At 40.6% G+C, this 17,875-nt stretch overlaps 1 protein-coding gene across 14 annotated transcripts in view; it reads right to left on the reverse strand.

Annotated features, from left to right (window-relative positions):
* DLGAP1 (DLG associated protein 1) overlaps positions 1-17,875 on the reverse strand; it is a 328,443-nt gene that overhangs the window by 268,673 nt on the left and 41,895 nt on the right. For 4 of the 14 annotated variants that reach the window (XM_047087012.1, XM_047087013.1, XM_047087021.1 and 1 more), the window contains exon 2: positions 2,611-2,724. The exons of the other annotated variants lie outside the window; for them this stretch is intronic. In XM_047087012.1, the coding sequence (XP_046942968.1) occupies positions 2,611-2,724 (114 nt within the window). The remainder of the gene's footprint in view (positions 1-2,610; positions 2,725-17,875) is intronic. 14 annotated transcript variants of the gene reach the window in all.

Consider the following 17,875-nt stretch of genomic DNA (forward strand, 5'->3'; position numbering starts at 1 on the left):
ATACTATATACTTTATAATATAATATACATATTATCCTATGTAAAAATATAAAAATTTCATACACAAAAATGTATTTATCTCTCTTTTAGGATCTTTAAAAGTAGACTGTCTTCTGGTGCTGCCATTTCCCCTCTCCTTTAGGTTTCCCCAAACTCAGTTAAAAGAGAATCACACTCGTTCTGGGAGATCTGTGAGGAAAAGCTGTGATGAACTAGGGGTCCTTAAAAAGTCTTTCCCATGAGGAACCTTGAAAAGTTATATGATCCAAGATAATACCTTCCGTTCTGAATGTCTCAAACATTTTGCTGATTTTGGGGGCTCATATCCCCAGTTGGTTAATGAAGTTTCCATTTTGAAAAGACAAAGTACACTTACTTCCTTCAGCTTTCCTCTAATATCCAAATGCCACATTGTCCCGAATCTAAGATATCATTGCAAAACCCTCGGTGTTTTTTTGTGCCACTAAGAAAGAAATAAATGCCACCAACTAAACTCTGACTCTCCCTAGATGATATGATTCATTCCAGTATCAAAGATGCCAAAGCATGAAAAATTTATCTTAGAATCAAATGCCTTTTAAAGAGTATGTGCAAAGATAAAAACAAGACATGGCTGTATTCTGGGATTATAGAACTTATAATAGTTCTATTATTAGAACTATTGTTATAGTTCTAGAACTATAGAACTTAATGTTCATATTTAATAGTGGCCAAATTGATAATAATAATTAGCATTCATCTGCGCCATGCTTTTGCAAACAAACAGAAGCTCACATGTCTCATGATCCTTACAACTACCTTGAAGGATAAGAAGAAGTATTATAATCTTAGCTTGTCAAAAAAAGAAATTGAAGTCCAGAGAGGTTAGTAGTTAGTATACGTTGATACTATACCCAAGATGGGGTCTACTGTCACAGTCCAGGGATTTACCACCCTCACCTCCCCCCCCCCGCCTCCCTCCCCCCCCCCCCCCCCCCCCGTCCCCCCACCGCTGCTCTCCATATTCAGATCTTGGCTGTCTTTTGAATAACAATTGTTATTTTATGGTAATCTAAAGAATACATATTTCAGATAAGAAAAAAAAACCCTCCGTATAGTTTTAAGTTCTGTCCAGAGGAAAAAAAGTTAATAAAACAAATGAAAGACTACAAGCCTTTAAGTATAATTTATGAGAAATACTATTTCAGACAAGAGAAGGCTTACTTTTAAAAGGCTCTTCCAAAGGACCTGTGGTTTCAGTCCCCCACTTTTGCTGGGCTGCAGTCAGTACAGTGTAACTACATGTAGATAGAGTCAGACATTTTGTGCCAGTGATGGTCTGAGAGATGGTGGCTGGAAGATGAAGCCATGTGTGGGTGACTCCTGGAGAGCGGATTATCTCAAGATGGAAGGTTGGATGGTGAGGTTTGGAGGAATGAAAATGTGTGAGATTTTGGGAAATCTGAGAGCCACAAAAGGAATGCAGACCCTTAGAAAGCTGGGACAGCAGGAATGGAACATATGTCCTGAAATATACCAGGGTAGGCCAGTGCAATTCTGTGAGCAGGTCGGGATGGCAGACATTTGGGAGGAAAACCCAAGAATCTAAGGCTGAGGTGGGACTGAAATCAAAGTTCTATTTCGTCAGGAACCAAGGAAGCTAGGAGAAATAAGTTAGGCATTTTATTGGTGGGATAGAAATAAGGACAATATGGCAAGTTGGAGCAGTGGTTAAAATGGTGGACATCGATAATCGGTTGATATTCGCAAGGCTACCCTTGCATCTGTCGATCCCTTCAGCAATTGAGTATTTCTATTAGAGGAACCAGGTAAATGAGGGCGCTGGGCTATGGCTGAGGGGGTCAACCTACTTGGTCTTACCTGAGCTCATGAAGAAGGATAAATATGGGGAGGAAAAACTGTATTTATGAAAGGAGAGCTAGGGATTTGATATATATGGAGTAATCTGACATTTGTGGAATAATCGCAGAGGGCTGGAAGAGATACCTTACTTAAGTGCTTCCAGCAGCCCTGTGAAACAGGCATTACTATGTCCATTTTACTGCCACAAAACTTAGATTCCAAAAGCGGAAATGACTCGCTCAAGGTCATAATAACGAGTAGGAGTCTGGATTTGTCTGACATCACAGCTTTAATATCACCCTGCCTCTGATGAATGTATGCTGATTGAGTCACTGAACAAATAAACGAAAAAAAAAAAATGGAGCTTATGCTCCCACTCAACTGTATTTTTAAAATAAACATAAAATGTAACCACTGAAATAAGCATAAATATTATCTTGTCATTAACTTGCTAGCACCAATGAGGAGGGCTTAAAGTAATAGACACCTAAGTAGGAAGTAAAACAGCATTTGCTGTCTCGCTGTTTCATGGTGCCCTGACCAACTGCTGTTATCAGCGCTTAAACACAAATGGACAGCTTTGCGGGGAGTAGAAAACTTGAAGGACAACGACACCTTTCAAGGATGGCTTTGGGGGCCTGGATGCACCCCAGTGAGAAGGAGGCTTCACCCTGGATTTCAAGTGCCTGCCTACAACTTGTTACAGAAATGGCGTGAATGTATCGGCCTTCTAAGCACTTTTAGTGAGCTCTCAGATTCCCTACTCACTCGGGTCCTTTGCATCTTCTTTACAGCTGGGAGAACTGCTTTTCTGCTCCACACAGCTTTCAACTTGACAAATGCGACTTGGCATAAATGTCCCTGTAGCCTTTTAAGCTTGCTCTTCTCATAGCAAAAAGCAGAAAAAAAGAGCAAGAATAGGAAAATTACAATTATGCGATGTGCAGATCCCAAGGCCTGACTGGTGTTTTCCAATCAGATTTCTCTGACAACCGCCCTTTCTAACTCCCCATGAAACCCAAAGCGGGTGTAAACCTTCATTTGCTTCAGATTGCTTAAAAATTACCTTTTAAGGACAAGAGTAAATACCTACCTCTTTTTAAATAAGGCTTATTAGACCCTTTGCTACATCACCCTCCAAATAAAAATTATTAAACACCCTCAAATAGAACTTTGTAAACAGTACTAGGCCATGGTGATTCGCTCACTGTGCCCCTATGGAATTATCCTCACCCACCAACGTTTATAGGAATCTACAGGGTACTTAGCACAATAGTAGGTGCCGGGTAAATACACCAAAAGCATTTTATAAAACAGTCTCTGGTCTCAACGGGATTTACAAATTTTAAGTGGATTGGGCAAATCTGGGGGATAAGTGAAGGAAAGGGAAAAATAGCTTTAGAGCAAGTCAAGCTGAGTAGAGTATTTCAGTACGTTTGAATGACCTACTGGGTTTGTGCTTTGTTCTTAAAAATCTTCTTCCCCGGTGGTCAAACTGTTCCTTAGGAGTTGAACGTACATGTGTGTGAAGTGCATGGATGCCATTGAGAAAAGGCATTGTGGGAGAAATGTGAGGGGCGAGGTCCGTGACCCCTCAAAGGAGAGGAGGGATCCTGGCGACCGGTGGAAAATGTTACTGAGGTGATAGCTGACATCAGAGGGGCTGCTATCTACGATTCCACATCAAGAAGTAGTAGCTAAGATACCACATTCTGATGTAATTTCAGGCCAGGGGAGGAAAATTAATTTTCTTCATCGTCCCCCCTGTATTTTGATGGTGGTGGACATCTGTGGGGTTTGCTGCCCTGGTTCTACTTCTGGTTCTTGTAGTTACAACCCCATGATTCTACTCTGGAGAACCCTTCCTCCCCAGAAGGAACTGCACTTGAGGATTGGCTAAGCCAATTAGCATATCACATTCCCTGCTTGGCTTGAGGCTGAGAGCGTGATCTAAGCCTATTCGGTGAGCAAGCGTCTCGACCCGTTGCTTGGAATGCTGGGTCAAAGATATTTCCTCTCTCATTCAGTACATCCACAGTGAAGTAGCTAGCCTTAGGGCCTGCTAGTGGCCATTGTATAATCCCAACACGCAAATATTACCTCATACAATACAAAACCCTCTGTTGTTATTAATCCCATTGCAAAGATGAGAAAATTGAGACTCGGTGCTATTAAATAACTTACACTAAATTTTACAGCTGGTAAGTCACACTAGAATTGGAGGGCAGGTTTGTTTCAAATTTCTATGTTCTTTTCATCATATCATTTTGCTGTCTGTAAGTTTCAAAACAGCAATTTTCCGTTAAACATAAAACTCAAGCATTAAGCTACTGGGGGCTATAACGCTGTAACATTTTGAAAACCGTAACAAGTAGAGAGGGGTAGATGCTTGAAAGAACCAAAAGACTTGAAAAACTCATGTCCACAGAACACCTGTCATCCAGCAGTTATAGTTGGCTACTAGTTTTCGTGAAATAAAAGCAAGAAAACAAGCATCCTAAAAGAGAGCAAGATTAAAAACAACAGAGGTTTACGTCTCTAGTAAGTATTTCACATTTATTTCCATTGACTTATAGGAGATGAGCTAGTTTGGAGCCCTTTCTTATTTTTTAATGCAACTGCTCATTTCTCACATGTCTTTCAGGCATATTGGAGGCATATCTGATGGTTTGCAATGGCTAGATGAGCCATCATATTTTCCCATTAGTGGTGTAGTCATACATGACGACATCTGCCCACTACATCCCCTATGGTTGTAGCTATAATTCCAAAACTTGAATTCCCTGAGGCAAATTAGAATTCTGTGCCTGGTGCTCAAAAGCAGAGATGTGGGTAGAAGGTTGGTGATCTTCCTCTTGAGGTAGATAGAAGCCCATGTGTAGTTCATCAGAACTGAACTTCAGTGTTGGGTAAAATCTTCTATGTGTCTCAGCAGTTCTGAGCCCCCACTGCTTGTCAATGTTTATGACTATGGATCTTTTTTCCTTAGAACTTCAAGTCTGATAATCTTGGAACAGCTAGTTTGCAGTCCACAGAATATCAAGTCAATCATCTCCAGTATTAATACTTAATTCAAAATTACAAATTTTTGCAGTAGATTTCAGCAAATATTTTCCTTTAGTTTACCATTAAGTCTGGGATACTAAGTTTTCTCAAATGAGCTCATAGATTATTACCCTTGTGAACCATTAACTTAGCTGTTTGGCGTATAGTAGAAAAAAAACAATAGATTTGAGAAGAGAATAAGTTCAAAATATCCTTCTTTTAAAAAATCACAATCATCTGATTACTAGTGCACCTTGGTGCTGTTTGGTCTTTGTATTCCAAGTTACATTCATGACACCTAAAAGTATACTGTATTCAGGGGCACCTGGGTGGTTCAGTGGGTTGAACATCTGACTCTTGATCTCAGCTCAGGTCATGATCTCACCGTTCATGGGTTCAAGCCCTGCCTCTGGCTCTGCACTGATAGCGTGGAGCCTGCTTGGGATTCTCCTCTTCCTGTCTCTCTGCCCTTCCCCTGTTCATTCTCTCTCTCTCTCTCAAAATAAATAAATAAACTTAAAAGAAAAGTATACTGTATTCAAATGGACCAAAATACAATCTTTCCTTCATGAACACCATTCATTCTAATTCAATGAAATATCCTCTTTCAAATTATGTGAATGTAGTTGTTGACATCTAGAAAGACTGGAATAATATTTGGGGTGTCTTTAGGCACATGTGTAATACAACATTCCATTTAATAATCTCATATGGGGAAATTGCCTTTTGGAGATTTGTACTTTTAAGGCTATACTTCAACCCACTTCCTCTAGGCAACATGATACAGAACTAACAGAACTTGTCATACGAGCATGTACATAGATGAGTATCACACATTCGGTAGCTATCTGAACCAGTACTTCTAAACTAGCTCAGGCTCCATCGAAAGGAAATGTCCCAACGGGAGTATGCATTGTAGAGTTTGAGGTGAGGTTTCTTAGACCAAACTTTATTATGGTATTACCTTCTTCGACTTGGTGGTTAAGCTGGAGTTAAAGGTGTCATTTCTTTTGGGACTTTTTCAAATACTTTAAAGCCATTGTTCATTTATCCAGTGCACATTTATTGAGCCTATTACTGTAACGTAGGCACTGCTTTAGGTACTGGGTGTACAGCAATGTAGAATGGGGAGGGAGGAAGACAGGCATGAATACAGTGAATAAAATGTACGTTAGATAGTGAGCTTTGGCATAGAGGAAAGGAAAGCAGGAGAGGGGAGCAGAGTGTGCATGTGGAGGAGGGATAGTCGTGCCATTTGCCATGCTGCAGAGCATGGCCCCTGGAGGCCTCCCTGAGAAGGTGACCTTGAGTAAGGGTTGAATGGGGAGGAAGTCAGCTTGCAGATCTGTAGGGTGAGTGCTTGGAGCAGAAAGAAGAGTGAGAAGGTCCCGCTGGGGAGGTCTGCCTGCCATGCTGCCTTGAGGAGGCTGGTGGGGAAGTGGAGTGAGAGGAGATAGCAGGTGAGAACAAGATGGGTGAAGGGTGGGCATAGGGTCCAGATCACTGGGCTTCACAGGCCATTGTAAGCACTGTGGCATTTACTCCTTGAGATGGTAAGAGATGGGAGGTTCTGATGAGAGATACCAGAAGTCCTGGTTTAAAAGGATCACTTGGTAGGGCACCCGGCTGACTCAGTTGGTACAGCATGGGACTCTTGATCTCTGGATCATGAGTTCAAGCTCCACACTGGGCATGGAGCCTACTTAAAAAAGATAAATAAATAAAGGGATCATTCGACTTGCTGAGTTGAGGTTGCTAGAGGGGATAAGGTAGACTCCAGGGAAGAATCTGGAGGCTCATGCACTAAACCAGATGAGAGTTGAAGGTGAGAAATAGTGGTAGCCGAGGAGGTGAGGAGAAGATAGAGCCCAGAGGCTTCTCAATGATGATTTGGACGTGGAAATTGAGAGAAACAGGAGAGTCAAAAACTATGCCAGGATTTTTGGCCTAACCAGCTGGAAAAATTGAATTCCCATTAGCTGTGATGAGAAAAACCCAAGGGAGGTGCGCACTTGGGTGACAAAGATTAGGAGCTTACTGTGGGACATATTCTGTGTGAGATGCCCATGAGACCTCCAAGTAGAGAGGTTGAATAGGGCCCTGGATATGCAAGTCTGGGAGTTCAGGCCATCTGGGCCGCAAAAACAAACGTGGGCACTCACATGGTATTTAAAGCTCAGATAATGACTGAGTGACCTAAGAAGTTAGTGTTGGTAGTAGAGAAAAGTAGTCCAAGAGCTGTGCCCACCTGGCATGGACCCAACCACAGGAGATGGGGAGCTAAGGAGGAATAGGCAAGGGAATATGACAAAGATCAGCGAGGTATGTTGTCCTGGAAGCCAAGTGAGGAATTTTTCAAGGAGGAAGAAGTAATGAGCTGTCACGGTGAGTTTTGCCTGGCCTAAATCTCATAGGAACACTAAATCAGCAACATTCATTGTACCCCTTAGTCATCGGCTGCTTTAGACGAAGGGTTCTGCTGTTCATTAATTACCTTTGTCTTCCCCGCAAGATGCAAGCTTCTTGAGAGCAAAGCTTATGTTTTCTTCTCTCTCTCTCTCTCTCTCTCTCTCTCTCTCTCTCTCTCTCTCTCGGTAGCTTTTAAATGGTTTTTGACTACCTTTCATGGTAAGAAATACATCTGCCTTTAGAAACCAGTATATGCACATATACAACTAAAAGAAAGAAAGACTTAACCTCTCTGTGTGCCATGTACTCTATCTTCTTTCCTATTCTCTTCTATTGTATTCTATTTAATTAAAACTAATGTTGTTTGTGACCCACTGAATTGATTTCACTAGCCACTAATTGGTTGCTTTCACTGGCGTGAAAAGCACTGTTTTTAGAACGTCCGGCACAGAACAACTGCCACGTTCATTATTAATCATAGGGCAATGTGATTCATCTTTGTTTCTCCCAAAGTGCCTCCTATGAAGTAAATGTTTAATACGCGTTTGTTGAATGGACAGCTTTGAGACCCAAAAGTAATACGTCTAGAGTTGAGCTCTCTGACTCTTAGTTATCTGTACTTTCACTGACTGAAAATTTGTAGAAGAATCTTTCTTAAAAGCTCTCTAACTTCAGAATGAGGATGATGGGAGCGTCCTTGTTTTGACTGGGTCCCTGTGTAGCCGAGAGTCAGAGAGTGCACTGGCTAGGGTCAGGGGTGCCTAAGTAGATGGAAAGAGTCCATCAGATAGGTCAGGACCACCTCTGCAAAGCCAGATCAAGGCAGCCTGATGGTTGAAATGCGTTGCATGTTGTTGATGTATCAGCCTCCGAGGGTCAGGAGCGGTGGGGTTCAAAACATTTTTAAAAGCTAAAATAAATAAATAAATACATTTTAAAAAGGCTTCCATTCACCTTAGAACAATCCTGTCTTTTTAATCTAATTTATAAGATATTTGATGTCAGTATGACACATCTCTCATTTAGGTAATGTTTAAAGCCTTCCACATACAAAAGTGGCACAGAAAAAAATGGAATATTTTCTTACCAGGTAATTCTTACCCAGGTAGTTATTCTCCTACAGGGGAGGAACATGGTGCAATGAATATAGTATAGAGTTTGGGGTCAGGCAAACCTGGATTCAAATTTGACTGCTACTTCCCAGACATGTGATTTCAGTCCAGTGAACATAACATCTTTTAACAGCCTATTTAATTCATAACAGCGATGAATTGTAATAGAATATGTAATAGTTTCAAGGCCTTTTCAGCCTAGGGGTGGGAAGGGGCTTCGGATGGGGAAGAGAGTGCACTTGGGAAAATCTCCGGGGTCGACCCAGAGGCTGGCATGTAAGGGACGGTGGGTCAACCACAAGGTTCTCAGAGCAGAACGGAAAAAAACAGAGGTTTGTTTTGAGGAATTCGCTCACGTGGTTGTAGGGGGGCAACAGGTGTGAAATCCTTAGGGCAGGCTGGGGGGGCTGCAAAGTCAGGCAGGAGCTGAGCCTTGAGGCAGAATTTCTTGTGCTCAGGGAAGCCTCAGATTTGTTCTCAGGCCTTTGAACTAACTGATTGGAGGAAGCCCACCCACATCATCAGGGGTAATCTTTCCTTAGAGCCAACTGATGGTACATGTTAGCCGTATCTACAAAATTCCTTCATAGTGACATCTAGGTTAGTGTTTGATGAAATAGTTGAGCACTCTGGCCTGGCCAGGTGGCCACACAGAACTAACCGTCACAGTTGGGGCCTCAAGTGGCAGCCTCTGGGGTGGTGGGCGCAGGACCCCAGAGGCAAAAAGGGTCACCGCAGTGCTCATTGTTATATAGATTCTCTTCGGTTATGAGCCGTGTGTGCTCCGTGCATTCTTCTAAGGAGTCACTTTGGGTCAAAGACCTAAGTGTAAACACCAGCTCCCTGATGAGCTGTTCAGAAGGTCCACAAAGGCCATCCAAGGAGAGTGAAACTCTGCTCTGCCAGCTTCGCATCCAGTGCCCAGCAGAGCACTGGACACATGAATTTAATTGACAGGCTTTTAAGAGCAGGGAAGCCGTTTACAAAACGTTTGATTCTTGCTGGCAAACGAACAGGAAAATCTAGTCACCTGAAACGTCACTCCGCATGAAATAAATCACAGCTTCAGATCTTTTATTTAAACCCTCTACATTCTAAAAGGACAGGAATTCCGCCATGACCTGTCTTAGTCAAACAGTTATATAGCTAACCTAAAAAAAAAAAATTTACTGTAACAACCTGCACATACTACTAATGTAGAACTATCACAATATTTTAGGACCATTTATTGACAAAGCTGTCTCACCCACCAATCTGCAAGCAACTCGAGAGGAGGGATGATATTCATCTGGCAGAAACTATGTCTTATTCCTGTCTCCGTACCCAGTTCCAAGCGGATATCGGAGATAAGATATAAGAAATAATCCAAATAAGATCTAGGAAAACAAGATAAAATAAAAGTGCTCTGAAATCTTTTGTTATATTACCTGAGTTATACCTGATTTATTCATTGGTTAAGAGGTAAATGTGGGGGTCTTTAGTCTTGGATTTTATTCCACCAATGGTGGGGAAGAAACATGGCATCCAACGTGGGCAAGTAAGAGGGACCTCAACGTAACATGTCAGGAGGGGTCCTGTCCATGAAGAAGCTGATGGGGGTGGGCATAGTATCTGTGGTGGATTTGGCAGGGGGTGGACATATGACCAGCCTCCAGAGGAGAGGCCTTGGTGGCCTCCAGGGAGCTGAAGTTGGATTTTTTTCTGTGAAGGTCTCCAGGGAACCACAACCACATTCCACAGCAGGGTCAGTGGAATGCCACTAGGCCCACACAGCCCCATCACCAGATGGTGGCAGGACCAGAGAAGCAGAATCCTAAAATTGCCATCTTACCCAGTATATTCGAAAACACACTCCATGGATCACTCATCCACAGATGTGCCTCATGGAAGAAGGTTTCAAGATAGAAGGGTTTCAGGACATGCTCTATCCTGTGTCGTTCTCTTAGAGAGTTGTTGTCCATATCAGCATCGTAAAGATGACAGGATGTCTGCCAATAAGGAAACCTGAGTGTAACACTCGGTTTTTCCAATTCTATTCCTTTTCTTTAGACGGGCACCTATTCAAATCATGTTTTGATAAATATCATCATTAACACACAAAGAAACTGACACCTAGGATGTAAACTACAGTTTATATGGCTACTAAGTGGCAGAATTGAGCTAGAATTCAGCTCTCTTCTCTCTCGGACCTGTGTTTCAGCTCCATTATATTGCAACTATTTATCCATCCGTTGGACTCAACAAAATGAAAGATGGTTAATCTGTATGAGGGCTTTTCACGATTGGTAACACTATCTTGATCTCCCTATCTGGATATGCAGAGGACAAATGGAGGGTGGCCTTTATGTGTAGAAGGGAAGAACCATAACAAAACCGTCTCTGGGAACTCCCTCTTTGTGTCAAGCCTATGTCATTACTTGTTTGACTCCAGGAATCTGTGCAAATGAAAGACCGTAATAGAGCAATGAAGGTGGCATCGATCTCTAAAGATAGGTATGTGTCACATGGCTTGCATTTCATATCATAAACCCAGATCATGCCAACCCTTCACAGAAAAAACTGTAATGAGGTAAGAATGTCTTAGTCAAGAGAGTAAATGATCATCTTTGGATGTAAAAGAATCTTTGCGAAATGGCACGCACACCCCCTTATTCCCTCTATTGCCAAATATTGACGGGAACTCCGTCTTCAGTATTTCCTCTCTCACACGCACATGAACACATACGCATATTTCAAATTCAAAGGTGCCGTTTTTCCTGTAACAGGAGTTGTGAATTACCTATAGACATTAATACCACAGATAAATTTACTTTGAGAAAGGTTGTTTGGGGTCTTTTTTTTTTTTTCTTCCTCTACCTTTCCAGTTATAAGTCAAACTGACCTGATTCAGTTTCTTCAACTATTCATGCTTCCCCTAGTAACAATGCATATGGATTGCTCAATTCATACACAATTCATACACTCCTCACTACAGCTGGATGAGTGGGCACTTAGCCTCCCACTCAAGTTTTCAATTGTTTGTGCAGAGTAAAAATTTTGAATTAATAGAAGAGCATTAAATTAAGCTCCATTTATGATATCCCATTTGACGAAAAGGAATTATTTTTGTTTTCCCTGAGACAGATTTGGATAACGGCCAGAAAATGAAACAAAACGAAACAAAACAAACCGTTTTGTGTCAGAAGTCCACAGAGAACTTTTTTTCCTAGGAGGACATAGTTCTTAGAAAAAAAAAATTTAAGTGGCTTCCTAGTTTCTACCCAAACTGGTCAAATGTCTTTGATGTCACTGGAAGTCTGAAACATAGAGAATACTTTCTGCGGGTGGGTAGGATATCGTGGAGTGGGAGGCAGGAAATGGGGGACCCTCCCCTCCAACCACTGAGGTAGAGGGGGTGAGGCTACTTTCTCCCTGGTGCACCCACTATCTGGCAATTGGCGTTCCTTCTCTTCTTGTCTGAGGCACTCCTAGATGTAAATTTTGACCTGATTTCAATTGTAATAAATATATGGGGCATAAAGACAATAGGAACTCAGGAACAGGTTTTTGAATGAGAATCATAGAAATAGAAATTGATTTTTTTTTGCCCAATTTTGTAGAAAGCATAATTTTCTACAAATGGAGAAATATATTTATTTGTTTTGTTTGATTTACAAAGACATCTTTCCTTTGTTCTTATGCTACACAGAAACCAAAAGGAGACATAAAAATTGTGTCCGGAAGGTATTTGGTTATCGTGAAATATTTAAATCAGAAGTTTCTAGCACATATGATCAATAAAAGTGGAGAGAAACTGGCCCATTTGACCTAATTCCCCTTCAGAGCATTATCATAGGCTGGTTCAGAAGGATTCACTTCAGATAAATTTTAACATCTTTATCAAGGTACTTGAGGAGGTAGATTTACAAAGGTAGAGTACCTAAGTATAAAAATTCTATTCCTGCATTAATTTAATTAACAATGAGAAAGTCACAATCCATTCCTGGAGAAGTTGATAATATGAAGAAAGAATTGACTGAAAGACTGAATGAATAAAAATAACATCTGCAATTCACTCAACTGATAAATTAGCATCAAGATTTATTTACTGGGTGACTTATTACAGCACTGTTTGTAAAAGCCACAAACGTGATAGTGACTAATGGTGCTCAATATGTATTGTTAATATTCTAGTTCCTCAAATGTTAAAATATAGTAGAATGTTTTTTTCATGAAGCAGGGATTTTGTCTTATTCAATTTTGTATGCTTAGTGTCTGAAAGTGTGCCTGGCGCATGGTAGATGAGCATTAAACATTTGCTAAAGGAATGAATACTCCCATATAATGAAGATTTTACAGTTATTAAGAAGAATGAGGTACCTAAAGGGTATAAAAGTACATATTTGAAGGGGTACATGCACTCCAATGTTTCTAGCAGCATTATTAACAACAGCCAAACTATGGAGAGAACCCAAATGTCCATTGACTAATGAATGGATAAAAAAGATGTGATATATATAGATATATCTATCTATCTATATGTATAGATATATCTATCTATCTATACATATAGATATATCTATCTATATGTATAGATAGATATACATGTATCTATCTATACATATAGATAGGTATGTATACATGTATATATATGTATGTATACACATATAGATATATACATAGATATAGATATCTATATCTATATCTATATCTATATCTATATATCTATATATATATGTATATGCAATGGAGTATTACTTGGCAATCAAAAAGAATGAAATCTTGCCATTTGCAACGACATGGCTGGAGCTAGAGTGTATTATGCTAAGTGAAATAAGTCAGCCAGAGAAAGACAAATACCATATGATTTCACTCGTATGTAGAACTTAAGAAACAAAAATAGATGAATATATGGGCAGTGGAGGAAAAAGAGAGAGAGGGGGAAACAAATCATGAGAGACGCTTAAAGATAAGGATGGAGTACCTGGGTGGCTCAGTTGGTTAAGTGCTTGACTCTCGATTTTAGCTCAGGTCGTGATTTCACATTTCGAGAGTTCGAGCCCCGGGTCAGGCTCTGTGCTGACAGCCCGAACCCCGCTTGGGATTCTGTGTCTCCTTCTCTCTGTGCCCCTCCCCCACTCATGCATGTGCTCTAGTTCTCTGTCTCTCTCAAAAATAAATAAATAAACATAAAGAAAAAGAATAAACTGAGAGTTAAGGGAGGGAGGTGGGTGGGGGATGGGCTAAATAAGTGATGGGCGTTAGGAGGGCACTTGTTGGGATGAGCACTGGGTGTTGTATGTAAGTGATGGATCACTGGGTTCTACTCCCAAAACCAATATTGCACTGTAGGTTAACTAACTGGAATTTAGTACATGTGCTGCCGAAGCGAGCACAAACTAACTGGAATTTAAATAAAAGTCTGAAAAGAAAGAAAAAGAGAACGAGTTGATCTCTATATACTGCCGTGAAAAGAAGACCAACATAATTATAAAGTTAAAAGAGTCAAGCGCCGAATATTAACTTACAGTATCATACGGTTTGTTAAAAAGAAAGAAAATAAATGCGCATATATGTTGTGTATATATACATATACACGTATATTTTTGTGTTTGGATACATGCGTAAAATGTCAGAAGGAAAATGTTAAAATGGTAATAGTCATGGTTGTCTTTAGGAAGTAGGCATGGGGAGACTGGGAAACAGGGGGCTTTTCCTTCTAACTCTATATCATTTTGTACTGTTTGTATTTTTTTTTTCAGAATTAACATATATAATGTTTATTAAGAAATTTGTGGAAAAACCCCAAATCCATTAAAAAATGAAATCTATGAAAACCCCCCAAATTTACAGCTAGTGTAGGTCTCTCTTGTAGAATTTCTATTGTAGTTACATTGTCTCAATCTACAAATACTGCTCTGACACTTGCAAAGAAAACCCAAGGAATAGGTTTTCACTGGAAATTGATACAAGTTGGGTGGGAGAATCAGAAGTTGGAATCGTTAGAGAGCCATTACTAAAGAATATATTTTGCTTTCCTGTTTTCCAGCTTGGGCTGAGATTTTATATTCAAAGTTAAGAACACTTACACGTAACTGTATGCAAAAACCCATATGTTCTGTGTCAGTCTGCATCACTTATTTTCAATGAGGTAGAATAGCTTATTTAAACGTAGAATTTTCCCATTGGGTTTACACGATTCAGCTGGTTCCCCGGCAGCGCTCTGCTTAAAAATAGATGGGATGACATTTGTGGGTGCTTTTTAAAAAATACCCTTTGGAGAAAGAAGCAGAACTCTAATGCCACATTTACCATTTATGTTATATAAGAAAGGCAAGTTTTATGTCAGCAGGACTTCACACAAATTATTCTCCTTTCTAACCTACAAACTCTAGCACTTTTGGAACCAATCGCCATCACCGGATGTATAAGGGCATCTCACTTGAGTTTTACTTTTTGGTGACTGTAGTGAATTTAACGGAAACCTAAACCTGGACAGAAGGAGTTTCTTGTAATTGCATATGGAGAATTTTCTCTTCGTTCACCCTTCTAATTATGTACTTTCCCCCACCTTTCCTTCATAAGCTATTTATTGGGTGTATGCTACGTGGCAGGCATGAGCATATTTTACCTGACTTTATAGACCTATTTAATAATGTTTATACCAACCTGCCAAAAATAAGAAGTGGTTAATATCAGCCTTAAACCTGCTGTCATATGATTCCACAGAATCTAGAATAAGAATTAAAATAGGTTGAGCTGAAAACATACTGTCATCCAAAATTTCAAACTGAGTAGATATACGGGAGAACTACAGTCAATTAAAGTACGAAATATTAAAATCAGTGTTCCAATCTTGGTAGCATTGCTGATGGCAAAGGATTACGACACCAGGAGGAAATGAAACCAAATGCATCACTTTCCCTCCCAGAAAAATATACCTATCGTAGAATCCTACTGATTTTCTTTATTAAAAAAAATACACTTTAGGAGGAAATTGCATTTATTGGGTGATATGAAAGAGGAAATCAGGTCTGTGCGAGAGCACATCACTATGCAACATTTTTATCCTCAGTTTTTATAGATGTTTTCTCTGAGTACTCATAAAAGGTAGTGGGATTAGATTCTCTTTCTTCCCTTCTCAAGCACCCTCCCGACTCTGAATGCTGTCACACAGATGGCAGGTGAGTGGTGCCGGCCCACCGAGGAGGCATTGCACTTTTTCGCCCCTCCTGTTATGTGACTTGAATACCTGGCTTGCTCCATTTCGGGCTTGCCACCTGCTCCTGCTCTGAGCTGGCGCACTGACCAGAAGTCATCGCAGAGGGTGGTCAGATTAAGAAGGAGAGAGTCCTCAACCACACATTCTTCCATCTCCCCTTGGAATGTACCTCTCAAAGGTAGCCTGCGTTGCTCTCCTACTGGACACATTGTTTCATCACGATTGTATTTTCCTTTTCTTAGATTCCGCGAATGCTTTTAATGGTTTCCCCCCCCCCACCCCGCCCCCACCCCCAAGAGCAGGGATTTTGTGTTTTCTTTTGAATAGCACGCTAGAGTTCTGAGCACCCCGTGGCATTCTGTAAAAGTGATAAATACTAATGACGAACAATGAAGCAGGCTCTCGAAGGCCTGGGGCGGGCTCCCGGAGAACTCAGAATGAAGGGGAAAAATAAATCAATTTCTACCACAAAGGCAAGGTTCAGCCTCTCATTAGATCCAACTGCTACATGTGAAAAAGTGTGTTAATAAAATGGCACAGGGGTTTTGTGAGGGGGTGACAAACATGTGGACGAGGCTTGCAAGATATGTTTTCCGTCTTCTCTCCAATTTTGGGTGTTATGATGTAACAGGGTTTTGGAATCCAAGCATATGTTATTTTCTTTCTTCCTTCCCTTTTATGTTTAAACCTCCAGTATAATGAATTAGCTCTCCCTCTTCAATAACTTAGAGTGTTTATTTCTTTTCTATAAAAATGAAGCACTTAGACATATGGTGAAATTTAAGTATATTCCCTCTTACGACTCTTCTCAACTCTATTTGTATGTGACTTTTGACTCTGACATGAATATATTAATTTTGGCAAGCAATGGGCATTATTTTTTTTTCCCTCCCCTGCAATGGACATTATTAATCTTATACTTTATAGAAATGTTTCTTTGGGTTTTTTTTTTTTTTGGTTTTCTTTTTTTTTTTTTTTTAATTTTTTTTTTTCAACGTTTATTTATTTTTGGGACAGAGAGAGACAGAGCATGAACGAGGGAGGGGCAGAGAGAGAGGGAGACACAGAATCGGAAACAGGCTCCAGGCTCTGAGCCATCAGCCCAGAGCCTGACGCGGGGCTCGAACTCACGGACCGCGAGATCGTGACCTGGCTGAAGTCGGACGCTTAACCGACTGCGCCACCCAGGCGCCCCTTGGTTTTCTTTTTAAGTTTATTTATTTATTTTGAGAGAGAGAGAGAGAAAATGAGAGAGAGAGAAAGAGAGGCACAGAGAAGGGGAGAGAGAGAGAATCCCAGGCAGGCTCCATGCCGTCAGCACAGAGTCTGATGTGGGGCTAAAACTCACGAAAAGATCATGACCCCAGTTGCAATCAAGATTGGACCCTTAACTGACCGAGCCACCCAGGCGCCCCCAAATGTTTCCTCTTTGTTAATAAAACTTTAACAGTTTTGATAAACTTTTAAAAAGCATTAGATATCAAACTTTTAAAAACCATTAAATATCATTTATAATTTCATTTTAAGAGAGCAAAGTACCCTGGATTATCAAAGTTATGTGCAGTGAGGGATGCAGCAAGTACTAACAACTTTTTCCTCTTTCTACATTCCATGACAGTTTGGAAAAGAGACAAAAAAAAAGTTTTTAACCGGCACATTACTAGCTGATGATATCTAATTTCTTAGCAATTGAAAAACAATGTAGATTGGGACAGAGCCATGGAATTAATACTGAGGAGGTAAAGAGGCAAAAGGCAGAAATAATGGCCACCCATCTGCAGCAAGAAAGCTTCAGTGAATGGGTAAAACAACTGAGTTTTCCTGGTGCCCTAGCCCAACAAAATCACCCTCCTTCCAGAAGCAGAGGGCTTGATTCTAGTGTAGCGAAAGCCAGCAAAAATACAACTAGTCGACTTTACATAAGGAAATCCTAAAATGCTAGTTGTTCTTTTTCTCAAGGCAACTTTTTTTTTTTTTTTTTTTTTTTTTTTTTTTTTTAGCAATTCATCAGTTTCGGTCCCGCTGATCAGGGTCTTTCGAATTGTTACGAAATAGCCCATTGTGTGGTTTGTAAGCAAATACCACTAGAACTGCTCAGCAGTTGCAAAGTGGGCAGGGTCGGGACACGTATTTGTGTTGCCTGTGATGTCTGACACTGTGCCTTCCACCCATGGGAAGTCCACATGGATGTATATGGGAAGTGTAGGATTTCACCTTCCCCCAGAGTTACCCTGTTTGGTAGCGAGCTGCAACTTTGTTGTTCAGA

The sequence above is a fragment of the Lynx rufus genome, unplaced genomic scaffold (assembly GCF_022079265.1).
Source record: "Lynx rufus isolate CCGP_SWC_20201006 ecotype Redwood Valley unplaced genomic scaffold, mLynRuf1.p SCAF_22, whole genome shotgun sequence".
NCBI lineage: Eukaryota > Metazoa > Chordata > Mammalia > Carnivora > Felidae > Lynx > Lynx rufus.